The 16,905-nt window shown below is 59.0% G+C and overlaps 1 protein-coding gene across 1 annotated transcript in view; it reads left to right on the plus strand.

Annotated features, from left to right (window-relative positions):
• Nucleotides 1-16,905, plus strand: part of Camta1 (calmodulin binding transcription activator 1) — a 704,439-nt gene that overhangs the window by 608,689 nt on the left and 78,845 nt on the right. Inside the window, exons 8-10 of the mRNA XM_013034731.1 lie at nt 8,303-8,443; nt 10,106-11,952; nt 16,163-16,289. Coding sequence (XP_012890185.1) covers nt 8,303-8,443; nt 10,106-11,952; nt 16,163-16,289 — 2,115 coding nt within the window. The remainder of the gene's footprint in view (nt 1-8,302; nt 8,444-10,105; nt 11,953-16,162; nt 16,290-16,905) is intronic.

Raw genomic sequence — 16,905 nt, forward strand, 5'->3', positions numbered from 1 at the left:
TGCAGGTGTGTGTGGTGTGGAGCCGTGTGGAGTGTGAGTTGCAGGTGTGTGTGGTGTGGAGCTGTGTGGAGTGTGAGTTGCAGGTGTGTGTGGTGGGTTTGATCTGCTGTTGTGGTGCCCTCTTGCCTTCTGTCTGCCCCTTGGGTCTGTTCTGGTCTGCTGTGTGTCCTGGTGTTCTTAGTCCCGTGTGCTGGTCTGCTGTGTGCCCTCAGGGTCTCAGCCCGTGTGCTGGTCTGCTGTGTGTCCTGGTGTTCTTGGCCCCCGTGTGCTGGTCTGCTGTGTGCCCTCAGGGTGTCAGCCCTGTGTGCTGGCCTGCTGTGTGCCCACACGGTCTCAGCCCCCGGAGAGGCCGGGGAATCCACCACAGGCTGGGCCGGGCCCAAGGCCAGGGTGGCAGCAGACTGGGACCTGGCTTTGCCGCGCAGTGGTGGCTCAGACTGAAGCAGAAAAGGAGGCCTTGGGGCCGGGCCTCTGCAGGAATCCTCTCCCTGCCCTGGCCCTTGGCGGGCTGAGCGCAGGCTGGGGGTCCGGGGATCCCCGCTTGTCCAGGGCCCTCGGGGCTGGCACTCAACCCTTGGAGTGTATATGCAAGGCCTCTTGTCTTCTTTGTGATTTGTTTCAGACAAAGACCAAAGAGTCAGCGGGGGGGGGGGGGCTGTGTTTATTTGTTTTGCTTTTTTGCTTAGATTGTAATCCTGGTGATTATAGAATATCAAGAAGGAAAATCAACAAAAGGCTCTCCCAGCCCTGCCTCCCGCTCCCCGTTCCTGGTCCGCCGGCGCCACCTGGTGGTCCATGGCCGCAGACCAGCTCCAAGAGGGCCCAGCCCTCCCCCTGGGCCTGGAGGGAGGGAATAGGCCAGCCCTTGGGGGGGGGCGAGGAGGGGTGGGGGGCTTGAGCACCTCTGCCCCTCAGAGGAGGCAGCTGCGCTTCCCCTCCATTCAGTCCATCCTGATCAGACACTACTTGGCTGGGTACAGGACGCCTGTTTTAGTCTGGATCTGGGGGTAGAAGGGCTACTGACCAAATAGGGGGCTGCAGGTGTGGCTCATGGATTAGGGGGGCTGCGACTAGAAAGTCCGAGGGTTCCCACACAGGCATTCTTATCTAGAATTAGCGTCTGGGAGCGAGAGTGAGTTTGGGCACCCCAGGCTGCCCTGTCTCTGGGTCCTAGAGGAGCTGGCTGTAGTTTGACCCAAATCCAGCCTGTCATAGCAAAGGCTGGGCAGAGGGTTGGCTGCCTGACAGAAATCACCTAGGTGATTCTAGAAGAGGCAGGTCCCCGGGCCTCTCCTGGCAGCTGATTCTGCAGATTAGAGCCATCCACCGCGCGTTGGTATTGGTGGTTGTTTGAGTTTTAGTATTAAGTAGCAGTTCCTAAGTCAGACTGCAAGTACAACACATCTTGATCGCGGTCCCTGAGTAGAACTTTTTTTGTTCTTTCAGTTTTCTTGTTTGTTCTTATGCCAGTACTAGGCTTGAACTCAGGGACTTGCACTCTTCCTTGGTTTTTCCACTCAAGTCTGAGGTTCTACCACTTGAGCCACCTCTCCATTCTGGCTCTTGCTGGTTGTTTGGAGATGTAAGTGTCTCAGATCTGGCTTCTTGGGCTAACTTTGAACCCCCATCTTCGGCTCTCAGCCTCCCAAGTAATTAGAATTACAGGTGTGAGCGAGCAAAGCCCTGCAAGAACGATCTCTTTTGATGGCCTGTCTCTCCTGTCTGTGAGCCCCTCGGAGCTGCGTACCCCCTCACAGAATTCCTCCACTTCCTCCTTCCCCCCAGCTCTGGCAGCGTTCATCCCCTGTCCCCTGGCAGCCATCTAGGGCTGACTCTGAGCCGTGCCCAGCACCAAGGGAAGGCTTGGTTTCATTTAAAATTCACAGTTAACATTTAAATCTGTATATTTTAAGCCTCTTGAAGACTGAAAAGCTCTGGGCCACCTAATTAGGGGCAGCCATCTCTTAGAAGGAGCCAGCCTTCCTGTGGGCATGACCCCTGACCTCTGACCTCTGACAGCATCAAGGCCAGGGACCCAGAGCAGCAAGAAGGGAAGGATCTGGGCTGCCACTCAGTCTCTTGTCCCCACCCTCACCCCCCAACCCCCCAGTTCCAAATGGTCTGGAGAGGTTAGACATAGAGCTGGCCGCTCCCACACCTGTCCCTGCCTTCTCGGTCCCGGCGCCAGGGCTGGGAGAAGGGGCCGCCATTATGCTGTGGAGAGTCTCTGTCAAGACTCCTTCTGCCAAATTGTGCTTTCAGCCTCCCAGACAATCAGAGCTGGGAGCAGTCCCACTGTGTGAAGCAGCCCGCTGTCCTAACAGAGCCACTCAGCAAATCAGGGGGGAGGGGAGACACTCTTGGCCATGCGCTTGGCTGGGTATTGTTTTTTTATCTCCTTCCTTACTGGAAAGCCATGGGCAGAGCCAAGGGAGGCCCGTCCTGGCGTTGTCTGAATCTTCTGGCCTTAGGGTCTTTGGCCCCCTGCCCCGCCCCTCACCTGTGAGGTCCCGCCCCCAGACTCAGGATGACCAGACTTTGGCCTCTGCCTTTTGCTGGGGGGTGGGAGGGGAATGGAGACTTGGGGGTGACCTTGAATGGAGCCTTGCCTCCTGGGAGCAAGTGGGGAGCCCTAGGCCCCACATCCTAACCGCGAGCACCAACCCTGAAGCCCCCGGAGGGCCGGCCGCGCAGGGAGCCCGCTCCAGCCGGACCCCTTCCGCCCCCATGTTCCTTGAAATGAGGTTTCTGGAAACGTTGTCCTGTGGACCAGTGGGAGAAAGCGAGCCGAGCCCTGAGCTCGGGGGAGGTCGAATAGTCCGTGGGTGTCTGGATCTGAGAAGTTAAATCTAATGAAAATTTCATCCAGTTGAACCAAGAAATCAGAAGCAGGCCCTTAATGCCTGTCAACAAGAATACAGTGAAAATTAAACCCACGCCGCTGCCATTTCCCAGTGACCTTGTTGCCATGACAACGGCCCACTCGCATCAACAACTTGTAGGGTGCCAAGGGGCTCCGTTCACTTCCAGCAGCCGGAGCCAGGGCCCCCCCTCCCCACAGCCGCCTCCCCCCAGCCTGTGACTGGCTCCTAAGTTGGGCGGCACCACGTCTGGGATTGCTTGGGAACCTCCCAGTTTGGACCATTACCTGGGCACATGGCCACCGCACCCCCTTTTCTGTGTCCCAGGGGCCCGATCTAAACGGCCGCCCTCCGCATGGGTCTTCCTCACACGGCAGAGACTTGGGTGGCAGCAACCTATAGAAAAGAAGGAAAGGGAAGTTCCCTGCCTCGCCCGGCACCCCCTCACCCCTGCCCCCGGCACTTGGGACACAGATGCCACTGGGTGGCCTTGGCACCTGCCGCCACCATGCCGGGAAATCTCTTCCCCAGCCAAGAAAGGCCACGTGTCCGTTCTAGCAGGCAGGGTTGCCATGGTAACGCGACCTCTGGCCGGACCTGTCCTTTCATCCTTCCAGAAGTGACTGCCCCATGGAGCAAACAGGGCAGGAGGCTGGCTGTCACCAGCTCTGGGGACGGACTGCCCGGGCTGAGGGTTTCCCAGGGTTCCCTCCCCCACCCGCGCCCTGGTCCCCTCCAGCGTGACTGTGCACTGCAGAGACCATCTGGCCCACGTGCCACCGAGTCCCTTGGGGAATGATGGTCTGCAGTCAGATGGACGGGGGCGCCATCCTCCCCTTGGCATGTGAAGACACAGCTGCCATCTCTGGTCCGTGGCACGCTGGGGACCACAGTGTCTAATTCATTGAGTGTAGGCAGGATCTGGGAATAAGAATATTTTTGTAGGTACTGGGGTTTGAACTCAGGGCTTCTGTCACCACTGCAGCTATGCCCTGGCCCCTTTTGCCTTAGCTTGTTTATCAGATAGGGTCCCTCGCTTGCGCCCTCCTCCCAAGTAGTTGGGATTATAGGAATGCATCATAGCACCTGACCCTGACCTGACCTTCAGCCAAGGGGTGAAGCCACTTTGGAGACACCCGAAGAGCCCTGACTCTACCTGGGGGTGCCGGGTACTGCCAGGGGCTGGTTCCACCTGGCTGTGGGGGCTTATTTCTTTTGGTAATCTCTCAGCACTTTCATTGTTAGTGTTAAGAGCCATGAGCTCCAGTTATGGCATCACCAGAACCAACAAAAGGAAGAGGGATGAACGATGGTGAATGTGATTGAAAAGCTGTCTCCTCCTTGTCCCCTCCAACCTTGATCAAGCACAGAGGAGAGCATGGTAATGGGCCCTGCCCGCCTCAGATTCTAGCTCCAGTGAGGACCAGAATGGGAGCTAGCCCAGCAGGGGAACTTCCAGGAGCTGGTGATGCATTGAGCTGGGTATATTGGGAAGAAGATGGGATTTAAGGTGGTATAGGAGGGTACCACGGAAGTCCCTTATGTCATGGCTGTGTGTGTGTATGCACGTGTGTGCATGTGTGCACACCCGAGGAGTGCAGCCTGAATTCTGGGCCTCACCTGCTCATTGGGCTTTTTGGCTGGCCACCCAGTTCCAGCTTCTGGCTTAATTGGAGATGAGTCTAGCTAGGACGGCAGGCATGGGCCTCAGGCCCCGCCCACATGAATGACTGAGCTTCCAGGAATGGGCTATTCGCCATCTGACCACACGGTGGCGACCTCAGGGGGGGCCCTGCCAGCCATCTCCAGCACGGTGAGGAACGACTCTCCACGGGTAAATCACCCAGACCCGGGGATGTGAGGACAGTAGTGCAAACCAGACCTAGGCACTGCTGCAGAGGGGCCATGGGTGCAGCTAACACAACAGAACCTGTCACCTCACCGCTCCAGAGGCCGCAAGTCCAGGATCAAGGTCACTTTGGGGTGGGCTCCAAGGGGGCCTCCCTTCCTGGCTTGCAGAGATCCGCCATGTGGCTGTGCCCGATGCCTGATGCCCGGGCATCTCTGCCTCTCCTCCTAAGAGTGCCGGGCCTGTCAGAGACTCTATCATGTCACCTTGCTTATTGATGTCCTCCTTGAAGATCTGCCCCAAGGACAGTCCCCCGGGGGTCGGGGGCGCTGTCTCCACCTCTTCCTGAGCCCTGGGCGTGGAGCAGCCATAAGCCAAGATGCCCTTGGCTGGCAGCTGCCGGGTGCTGGTGAAGCCCTCCCCTCCGCCCAACCCTCCCCTCTGCCCCTCTGCATCTCCAGATCCCTCTCTCCCCGCAGCTGGCCACCTCTTAGAGAAATTGGTCTTCAGAAGGTAGCATGAGCCACATGCTGCTGTGGTTGATTTCATTGTCATTATTCATCTTAGAGGAAGCCGGCTGGCTGCGGGTTGTAATTAGAGTAAACATCTTGAACAGGCCCTGGAGTGGGCTGGTGGGTCACTGTCACACACACACACACACACACACACACCAGCGGGTCCTTACCACAGCCATGTCATAGGCAGCCTGTGGTGCTGGAACAGCCACAAGAGGGCGCTCGTGAGGCCTGTTCTTGGTGGCGGCTGCAGCCCTTCCAGATGTTTCTGTCCTATACACATCTGGCTGGACAGCTTCTCCCCCCACCCCCATCCCCTCAGTCTCTGGCCCGTTCATTGTCCCAGTCCCCCTGGGATACAGATCCCCGTCCAGTCTGGGCATCACCGAGGAGAGGAGTGTCTGGGATTGGGCTCCCTCGGGGCCTCAGCACTGAGGCTGGGGAGACTCCCAGCCTAGAGCCAGACACGGTGAGCAGAGGGGACCGGGGAGACTTCTCTTCCGGGGAGTCCCCGCCCCTTCCTGCGGTGCCTCGAGGGTCACGTCTGATCCTAGCACTTGGTCGAGTGTACCTGCCCGAGTTCCCTTTGACTGCTCTTACAAAGAGCAAGAGGCCAGAGCCGGGCAGCCTGCGCGCGCGTTTATTAACCCTCCTTTCCTAACGCGATTTTTCCCCCTATTGAAATCTCCTTTCCCGCTGATTCATTACATGTGGGGAAGCCGAGCGTGACATGTTAAAAGCTGTCTTGATGGGTTTTGATATTCAGTACTAACCGCTCACCACCTGGGGGGGGGGACTCTCTCCCTCCCCCAGAGGGGGGGAGAGGCAATCTGCATATTGGATGTGCCAAGACAGTAGGTAATTTGCATTAAGCATCCAGAAATTCTCTGCCTGCAATCTGTCACCCTTCGCTGGGTTTTCGTTTTATAACCTTCAAAACATAAGCAAGGAGCAAGAGCACACAGAGGTAGCCGCGACACTAGGGCAGGGGCTGGACGGAAAATAGACCTAAGCCACAGAGGTCAGCACAGAGGTGGCCAGTCAGACGTGCCAGAAGGTTCTTCCTGCCCACCGGACCCCAGATGAGAGCCCCGACTGCGATCTGAGGTGTTGGCAGAAGCCGGCAGCGGGGGACAGCATTGCCCTCCGGATGGCCAAGTGACAGCCTGTCATCCCAGCTTCTCAGGAGGCTGAGATCGGAGGACCACGGTTCAAAACCAGTCCAGGCAGAAAAGGTCATGAGACTCTTATCTCCAACAAACCACCAAAAAGGCAGAAGTATGGGGGAGGGGGGAGTATAGCTCAAGTGGTAGAGCGCTATCCCCAGCTGGGTTCAGGTTCAGGACAGAGCTGTATCCTCCCATCCTGGTGGCTTGTGAAGCCCTTCCCCCAACCCCACACAGGAGTCTGGGACTCATTAGTCTGGAACATTCCAGACCAGTGGTGTGGAGCTTCTGGATTGGGGTCTTCGGGTGGCAGCAGGGCTGGGGTGGACGGCTGGGCCAGGCCCCCGCAGCGCCATCCAGTCCTGTCCTCCATCCTCCCATGTGGAAAATGAGTCTGGAGAGGTCCTGGGTGAGGGAGAGCCCCAGGAGCAGGGCGGGCCAGGAAGCGCAGACCCCTCATCCCCGCCAAGCCCCTCGTGTTTGGCCGTGTCTTCTCGGTGGATTGCTGGGCAGTGGATTCTTTGAGACAAGGGTCCTGTGGGGATGACGAGACTTCCAGACAAGGAGCTGAGGGTGGATAAACTCAGATGGGCCAGACCCACAGCCTCCAGGGCTCCCTGGGAATGCTGGAGAAATGGAGCTGGCGCTCCCCTGTACCTGAAGGGAGAGCCATAAATACCGCCACCCCTGTTCCCTCCCCCCACTCCCCCTGCCGCCACAGGCACCCTTAGCTCGCAGGTGCCATACAGCCCCACGGCTTGCCAACCCATCAGAACACAAGACCCGCTGGGGACAGATGAGGGGCAGAAGCAAGGGCCTGCAGGCCTCCAGAGGAACAGAGAATGAAGCAGGTGCATGCACCACACCGGTGTTCAGCACCAGCCAAGGAGAGGGACCCGGGAGAGAATGCCCACCCAAGCATGTGGCACACCGGGCTCCTTCGCTGTGAAAACCCACTCAAGTTCTGGGTGTCGCTGGGATGTGGGACAGACCACACCTTTTCCCCAAGGCTGTGGAATTCTCAGCACCAGGCTCCCTTCTCAAGCCCAGCCTGTGGCTTCAGAGCAGGGCCAGCGCTTTGTGTCCTGACCATCACCACTAACACTGGTGACAAGCTGAGTTCGGTGGCTCACGCCTTTCATCTTAGCTACTCAGGAGGCTGAGATCTGAGGATCACAGTTTGAAGCCAGCCCAGGCAGGGAAGTCCGTGAGACTCTTACCTCCAACCAACTAGCAAAACACTGAAGGACTATGTGGAAAATAAGCTATACAACTTGTGGATGGGGCTAGGAGGGAAAACAGAGTGCAAGGGAAGGGGTAACGCTGTCCAATAAGAAATATACTCTTTACCTGGCTTATGTACCTATTGCCTTTCTGTGCATCCCCTTTAGAATGACAATTTAATACAATGTAGTAGAGTAACCGTTTGAGTGTGGCTCAAGTGGTAGAGCACCAGCCTTGAGCAAAGAAAACACTGAAGGACAGCGCCGCGCTCTGAGTTCAAGCCTCAGTAGCTGCACCAATATTTTGTTTTGTGGGTTTTTTTAAATGCTATGTCAGGGCCCTTGGGGAAAACAAAAAGCAGACTCTATGCAGATTACTCACTGTGCACAGCACCGTGAAGAAAGGGGAGGGGAGAGGAAGGGAGAGCTCCAGGCTGGGCAGCAGCCTCCACCTCCTCCAAACACTTAGCAAATTACCTGGAGTCAGCCAGCAGAGGGCGCTCAGCAGTACGAGGGCGGAGTCAGCCAGCAGAGGGCACTCAGCAGTAGGAGGGCCTGAGTCCACCAATGTGCCCTCCCAAGCCCATGGCCTCTGACCTCTGTCCCATCTCTGACCTCTGACTCACACACTCCCCCATCTCTCTCTCTCTCTCTCTCTCTCTCTCTCTCTCTCTCTCTCTCTCCACAGTCCATGGCATCAAGTGGACCTGTAGCAATGGGAACAGCAGCTCGGGTTTCTCGGTGGAACAGCTGGTCCAGCAGATCCTCGACAGCCACCAGACCAAGCCCCAGCCTCGGACCCATAACTGCCTCTGCACGGGCAGCCTGGGTGAGCCGGGGCCCCGGGGGGCAGGCAGCGCCGGGGTACGGAGGGGGGTCTGCTGTGATGGCTGGGGCCACTGAACACTGAACACTGGGTGAGGTCATAGAACCCAGGATGTCCAGTACTGGACACCCAGCTGGCCCTTCTCCCTGGTCTTCTACCACCATCCACCCCAGTCCTGTCCCACAATCCACCGCAGTCTGAAGCTGACTCTGTAGCCCACTTTGGTCAAGAGAGAGCAGCTTCCAGAGCCGCGGCCGTCATGGCCCCATCCTCGGGTGTGGAGAGGAAGGGGCTTGGGGCCTACTCCACCCAGCACCTCAGGAACCCTCGGTAGGGTTCTAGGGTTTTCCTAGAACATCTGCCTGAGGCATTGGGACCACTCAAGCGAAACCTCTCTCTTTAACCTCCGTCTCCTCCGGACACGGAAGGACTCCCACACGCTCCAGTCTAAACGTGCTTGCTTTTCCAGTGATGGCATCTGCTCTTTGAAATGCGCTTCTACACACACACACACACACACACACACACACACACACACACAGAGCTGCAGTAATTAGATAATCCCCATCCAAGGGCTAGGCCACTGCTCAGCCACGTCTTGCACATCAAAGAGATGCGGCCGTGAGGCCGTAACAGGATCAGGGAGATTTCACTCATATGTCAAAAGCCAGGTGACCTCTAGTGAGTAGAACAGAAATAACGACAATCCCAGAGGTCAGGGGAGAGGAGCTGCGGTGTGGGCCAGAAATGCTCCATTTCTCTCTTCCCTGCCTCTGGCCTCTGAGGCTGGAGTTCTGCACTTGCTGTGGACTTTGAGGCTTTCTGTCCCTTCAGTGAGCTGAGGGCAGGTCCAGCCTCAGATGGTGGAGAAGGTAGACTCAATTTCTTCCTGGCCCTGAGAAGAATCAAGAACATTCTTTGGTCCTGGGGTCTGAGAGCTGAGGTATCACCATCTCCCCATCAACTGCTGGCTCCCAGTCTCCGCAGGTCAGGGGCTCCCAGAGTTACTGCACAAGTGGCCAGAAGCAGGTGCAGGAATCTGGGCTGGGTGTGGACCAGTCACTAGCCATGGGCCCAGTCCCTCTAGCCAGTCAGAACATCCCAGTGAGGCCTGCATGGTGGAGGTTCTTCCCTGGGAGGCCTGGCCCCACCCCAGCATGCCAAATGACATTATTTGAAAAGTGTTGTCAAAGCCAGTGCCAGTGGCTCACACCTGTCACCCTAGCTACTCAGGGGGCTGGGGTCTGAGGATCACAATTCAAAGCCAGCCTAGACAGGAAAGTCTAAGAGACTCTTATTTCCAATTAACCACCAAAACAAAAAGCTGGAAGGAAAGCTATGGCTCAAATGGTAAGAGTGCTAGCCATGAGCAAAAAGCTTAGGGACAGCACCTGGGCCTTGAGTTCAAGCCCCAGGACCACCCCCCCACACACACACACACAGAAGAGTGCCAAGGATCAAGGTCCCTGGTCATTGGTATAAGAATAAGTGGGTTCAAGACCATACTCGAATGTCTGGGGGTGGGGACTGTGGTCTCCCCGGGGCTGTGGCTGCTCAGGGTCAGGATTGTTGGGAGTCCCAGCTCTGACCCTGTCTGTGTGTGTCTGTGTGTGTCTGTGTCTGTGTGTGTGCATGTGTGTGCGTGCTGTGTTCTGATCTCTGCAGGAGCGGGCAGCAGTGTGCACCACAAGTGTAACAGTGCCAAACACCGCATCATCTCGCCAAAAGTGGAGCCCCGGAGCGGGGGCTACGGGGGCCACGCGGAGGTGCAGCACAACGATGTGTCCGAGGGCAAGCACGAGCCAGGCCACGGCAAGAGCGCCGGCCGGGAGAAGCGGAATGGCAAGGTGGCCAAGCCGGCGCTGCTGCACCAGAACAGCACCGAGGTGTCCTCCACCAACCAGGTGGAGGTCCCGGACACCACCCAGAGCTCCCCCGTGTCCATCAGCAGCGGCCTCAACAGCGACCCGGACATGGTGGACAGCCCCGTGGTCACAGGTGTGTCCAGCATGGCGGTGGCCTCCGTGATGGGCGGCCTGTCCCAGAGCGCCACCGTGTTCATGTCCGAGGTCACCAGCGAAGCTGTGTACACCATGTCCCCCACGGCCGGCCCCAACCACCACCTCCTCTCGCCTGATGCTTCTCAGGGCCTGGTCCTGGCCGTGAGCTCCGACGGCCACAAGTTTGCCTTCCCTACCACGGGCAGCTCGGAGAGCCTGTCCATGCTGCCCAGCAACGTGTCCGAAGAGCTGGTCCTCTCCACCACCCTCGACGGTGGCCGGAAGATTCCAGAAACCACCATGAACTTTGACCCTGACTGTTTCCTCAATAACCCAAAGCAGGGCCAGACATACGGGGGCGGGGGCCTGAAGGTGGAGATGGTCAGTGCCAACATCCGGCACTCACCGCCCGCCGAGCGGAGCTTCGGCTTCACCAGCGTGCTCACCAAGGAGATAAAGACGGAGGACACGTCCTTCGAGCAGCAGATGGCCAAGGAGGCCTACTCGTCGGCGGCGGCCAGCGCGGGGTCCGGCGCCCTCACGCTGACCGCCGGCTCCAGCCTGCTGCCGTCGGGCGGCGGCCTGAGCCCCAGCACCACCCTGGAGCAGATGGACTTCAGCGCCATTGACTCCAACAAGGACTACGCGTCCAGCTTCAGCCAGGCTGGCCACAGCCCCCACATCCACCAGACCCCGTCCCCCAGCTTCTTCCTGCAGGACACCGGCAAGCCCCTGCCCCTCGAGCAGAACGCCCACGGCGGCCTGAGCGAGTCCGGGGGCGCCTTCGTGATGCCCACGGTGAAGACCGAGGCCTCCTCGCAGACCAGCTCCTGCAGCGGCCACGTGGAGCCCCGCATGGGCTCCGCCTCCTCGCTGCACCTCATGCAGTTCCAGGCCAACTTCCAAGCCATGACGGCCGACGGCGAGGTCACCATGGAGACCTCGCAGGCCGCCGAGGGGGGCGAGGTGCTCCTCAAGTCCGGGGAGCTGCAGGCCTGTGGCTCCGAGCACTACCTGCAGCCCGAGAGCAACGGGGTGATCCGCACCGCGGGCGGGGTCCCCATCCTCCAGAGCAACGTGGTCCAGGGGCTCTACCCCGTGGCCCAGCCCAGCCTGGGCCACGCCTCCAACATGGAGCTCAGCCTGGACCACTTCGACATCTCTTTCAGCAACCAGTTCTCCGACCTGATCAATGACTTCATCTCGGTGGAGGGGGGCAGCAGCACCATCTACGGGCACCAGCTGGTGTCCGGGGACAGCGCGGCCCTCTCGCAGTCGGAAGACGGGGCGCGCGCCCCCTTCGCCCAGGCCGAGATGTGCGTTCCTTGCTGCAGCCCCCAGCAGGGCAGTCTGCAGCTGAGCAGCGCGGAGGGGGGGGCCGGCACCATGGCCTACATGCACGTGGCCGAGGTGGTCTCGGCCGCCTCCGCCCAGGGCACCCTGGGGATTCTCCAGCAGAGCGGACGGCTGTTCATGGTGACCGACTACTCCCCAGAGTGGTCCTACCCCGAGGTAAGCCCCGCCCCCGCCTGTCACAAGAGAACCCCACTGGGTGATCTACTCCCCAGTGTAGGCCTACCCTGAGGTAAGCCCCGCCCCTGCCTGTCCCAAGAGAACCCATTGGGTGATCGGGCCTACCCCGAGGTAAGCCCCGCCCCCAGCCTGTCCCAAGAGAACCCCATTGGGTGATCTACTCCCCAGTGTAGGCCTACCCTGAGGTAAGCCCCGCCCCTGCCTGTCCCAAGAGAACCCATTGGGTGATCGGGCCTACCCCGAGGTAAGCCCCTCCCCCAGCCTGTCCCAAGAGAACCCCATTGGGTGGTCTACTCCCCAGATTGGGCCTACCCTGAGGTAAGCTCCACCCTCCGCCTGCCTCAAGAGAACCCCATTGGATGATCGGGCGAGCAAGCTCTCCCTTGGGCAGAAGGCCTGAGGGCGATGCTGTCTCCCTCCCTCCCACCTGCCCCACCACCGTGGGCCCCACACTTGACCACATCGAGTGGCTTTGGAGTCAGGGCTGTCCCCAGGGCTAGCCGCCTTTCCCGGCTCCATCTGGACACCGCTGCTTCTTGGCTGGGCTGAGTGCAACTAGGTTTTGCCTTGCCTTCCTTTTCTGTTCTTTATTTTCCTTCTTTTTTACCTTTCTTTATATTGGTTTTTTGTTTGTTTGTTTGTTTGGCCTTTGTTTTCTGGCGCGTGTGTGTGTGTGTGTGTGTGTGTGTTTGGAAAAAGGAGTCCTAGAGCTGCTTGAAAAGCCATCAGAAATCACTGTCCCAGCCCAAGGTTGGGCCATCCATCCTCCAGGCTGGCCTGCAGTGAACCAAACCAAAACCAGTGAACCCTTTCCCCCACAGTGAAGGGGAGGCGGGATGGTTCCGAATCTCATCCAGGAGATTCTGACCACCCTCTGCAAAGAAAGGCAGGTCACACGACCCAGCTTCCAAGCTGACCCCACAATACCCTTCCAGGGCCAGCTCACTTGCCCAGGGCACTGACTTTGGGAAGGGAGGTGTCTAAACAGACCATGCTGTCCAAACACCAGGTCTTCCCACAGAGCATGGATGACAATGGAGCGGCGCCAGTGCCCCATGTGGACACTCAGGAATGTGAGGCTGGGGCTGGATGGTCTGGATTCAAATCCTGGAATGGAGTATCCACCGTATCTGTTTAGAGCTAGAGCAGCCGTACTTCACTCTGGATGGGTGTGAAGGAGGGACTAAGTGAAGGACTGACCCAGCACATTCTGCTCTCCTCCCCTCCACTTGGTCCCCATTCCTTGGGAAGACTCCAGAATTCCTCCCTACCCCACTTCCTGTTAGGGGGCTCAACACCAGCCTTGCCCTTGTCAGTGCATGAAGCCCAGAAGTGCTGTCAGCGCCAGAGGCCCCTGTGGCAGGGATTCGGAGGCGGGGAGAGAAGGGGGGGAGGCGGAGGTACCCTCTGATCTTACTCATTCACACCTGACTCTCTAGGCCTCAGTTTCTCTATTGGTGCATAGCTGAGAGAGACTGGGCTTGGGCACCCAAGCCCAGGGTTGGAACCCCCAGAATGCACAGAAGCCCACTGCCGGCCCCATGTGCAGGAGCTGGGAGCTAGGAGTCCTGGACTATCAGCATAGGTCCTGGCTGACTCTGGGTCCTCACTTGGCCACTTGGGGCCTTTGGGGGCTCTGGCCAGAGGGCCCTAAGCCGGCCTAGCCCCCTCTAGTCCTTTTCCAGCTTGACCATCCTAAATTTCATCTCAGAGGCAGTCAGTGCAGTGGCTCGCCATGAGAGGGCGGCACGGGCCCGGCAAACCAAGGCAGTGGCGAGGCTCCCGCCCCTTTCCCAGAAGCCCCTGAGGTTTCCAGACACGGGAACAAAAGCAGCCCAGCCATCTTGATGTGGGAAATGTCCACCCGGGCCTCCGAGGCCCTGGCAGTGCTGAGGACCACCTTCCTCCTCGCCCACCCTCCGGCTCTGCAGTGACGCCTGTTCCCCGTGCATCCTCATAGCTCGCCATCCTGGCAGGAGGCTGTACGAGGAGCCCGGGGGCCTCTGTGGCCAGCCAGGTGGTTAGGGCCTCTCTTCTGGTCATTCAGAACCCCAGTGCTTCACACACACACACACACACACACAGTACTCCCGCATCCCCGGCATGTGCCCTGGCACTTGGAGCCCTCCATCACAGAGACCTCAGATGGCATCTGCTGCTCCCTTCCTGTCCCCCCTCCTCCCTCCCTCCTTCCTGCATCATCACCTCCCACCCCCGGCTCCCGCTGCACCACCAGGCAGACCAGACTGCAATTACAGCTCTCAGGCGTGCGTGCCGTCATCAGCGACTCGGCATGGCCCCAGGGGAGCGGTTGCCATGGGAACAGTCTTCTGAACTGCTGGGTGCTGGGGCTTCCTGCAGCGGTTTCCATGGAGAAGGTCCTGATGCTCTCCAGCAATTTCCGCAGTTCTTTGTCCTCTCCCCCCCACCCTCCCGCGCACTGCCGCGGATTGGGGTCATTATTTCCCCCTCACATGGTCATTGTTTGGTAGTGGCCTTTTGAAGTCTCCCACATCCCAGGGTCCAGGAAGGACAGTGACCCAAGCCCGCCTCTGGGTGTTCTGGCCATCTCAGCCCAGCACCCCCTTCCCAGTCCCCCAACCTGATACTTAGCCTCTCTGAGCAAACGTATGTATGTCAGGACCAAAGGCCCTGAGGGTCAGAGGGACCCTCAGTGCCACCCAGAGGGACTGGGCCACTTGCCTGAGAACACAATCCTGAGCTCTGGCCACTGTCCCCACACTTTGGCTGCCCCAAAGGGACTTCTCTCTTAAGCCCTCCTAGCTCACCCAGAGTGCTGGGGTACACCTGGGAGAATAGGCCTTTTCATGCTCAATCCTGGTGAAGAATGAGGTCCCTTCCAGGGCAGGGATGAGCCAGGAGCAAGGGGATGCCGAGAAAGAATGAGGGACTGACCGGAAGAGAGGCTCTTGGCTGGCCTGGGGTAGCGACCAGGGAGCTGGGCCAGGCCCGCAGTGGCCAGCCGCCCCCACAGCCGCTGGACACCTCAGTCTCCAGAAGAGACTCTCGGCCTTCTCCAGCCTGGTCACCAGATGGCGCTCTCCACCCTGACCAGCGCTGCTGCTCTCCACGGCCCCCCTCCCCCCCTGCAGGGAAAGGTGTTTACTTGTTTGGGGGTGGGGTGGATGAGCCTCTGGGGTGGGTCCACCCGAGGTTAGCCAGGAGAGCCAGAGGCCAGCACCTCACACTCTGCATCCTGGAGAGAGACTCCCCTCTCCGAGTGACCAGCCCCTCTTCTTGGCTCAGCTGTAAGTAGGGGACCTACAATGCCTGGCCTGGCTGGGGCTCCATGGTGCCAGCAATCACCAGCGGGAACAAAGGCTTTGAATCAGGACTGCCAGAGTCTGGGACACGAGGCTACTCTCCCAGCTCTGCGCCTGCCCCCTCCCCCCCCCCACGCCCTCTTCCAGGCTGGCCCAAGAGGAAGCTAGGGAAGAAGCACCCAGCTTCTGGGATGCCACCCTGGGGACTTGGGATCCTGGGGCGAGGATGGTCATGCCTCCCTGCTGGGCTGCAGGGTCTGGTACCTGCATGTGCAGACCTGGAGAGGACCCTGCCCAGCACCTCACCCAGGCAATCCCAAGACTCAGTCCCTTCTCCAAGCCATACCTCAGATTCCCAGGACAGTGTCTGATGCCCTCCACCTCTGAGCCCCTCACCCCATCTTTCTTTCCTACAATCTTGACCCTTGCTTCTTGGGCCCCTCCCCTGACCTTATCCCGCAATGCCCTAGGGGCCTACGGGCTACTGGCCCCCCAGGTGACCCTAAGATGCTCAGACTTGTTTTCAAACCTTAGAATTTCTAGCTCTTTCCACAAGGCTATGACAAAGTCTTTTCTGTCCTGAGGTCTGGCTGGCCGGTTTTTTTCTCAGGTTCATCTTGGCTGAAAACCTCACCCACCCACCCCTACCCCCACCTGGTTACTGTCTGGGACTTTAAGTTGTGCTGGGCTGTTTTGGGGACCACCTCTCGAGGTTAGGGGAGGCCGGCAGCAGGCCTGGAAGAGATGCTTGCACAAGTCTGGCCTCCATGGAAGGTTCGGGTGTGGCCCAGGAATCTGTATCTTTCACCAGCAGCCCCACCTCCTGAGCAAGTGGCCGCAGGGTTCTTCCCTGGGCTGCCTCGGGGCCTCCCTGCTCCATCTCTGTCCCCCTCTGTCCCCTCCAGGGAGGCGTGAAGGTCCTCATCACAGGCCCGTGGCAAGAAGCCAGCAATAACTACAGCTGCCTGTTTGACCAGATCTCAGTGCCTGCATCCTTGATCCAGCCCGGGGTGCTGCGCTGCTACTGCCCAGGTGAGCAAGGGCCCCACCCACAACCGAGAGCGGGCGGTGGGGGGATGGCCCGGCCCAGACTCAGCAGGCCTTGAACAAGTCGGGTCATTACTCTGGTTCTTTGTCTGTTACCATGTCATTCATCATCTGGGGCCATGGATGCCATATTGGATAGGACACACAGGCAGGCTCAGCTGGGAATAGACAGGGACACTAAGCTAGGCAGAGGATGAAGGCTGGGGGGAGGGGAGGTGGGGGGAAGGGGGTGGGGCAGGGAGATCCCCCAGGGAGTGACCCAGGGGTCCTGGCTGGCTTTTCTTGGACATCATTAAGGCTTGAACTCAAAATTTGGTGCTCTCGCTCATTTGTTTTTATTTTTCACTCAAGGCCAGCACTCTGCCACTTGAGCCAGAGTTCCACTTCTGACGTTTTGCTGGCAAACGGTAGATCAGAGTCTCATGGATCCTTCCAGCGCATCCTCTTGAATAGCTAGGATTACAGGGGGGAGCCACCAGCGCCTGGCTTCGGCTGGGATGGCTTTATAAAGCAAAATTTAGAGAGCGGCGCTCAGGACCGCCCCGCCGTGGTCGGAAGCTGAGGGGTGAATGGGACACGGGGGCCGGCGGCCGCCTCCACA

This window comes from Dipodomys ordii, unplaced genomic scaffold, assembly GCF_000151885.1.
Source record: "Dipodomys ordii isolate 6190 unplaced genomic scaffold, Dord_2.0 Scaffold6, whole genome shotgun sequence".
In the NCBI taxonomy this organism is placed as follows: Eukaryota; Metazoa; Chordata; class Mammalia; order Rodentia; family Heteromyidae; genus Dipodomys; species Dipodomys ordii.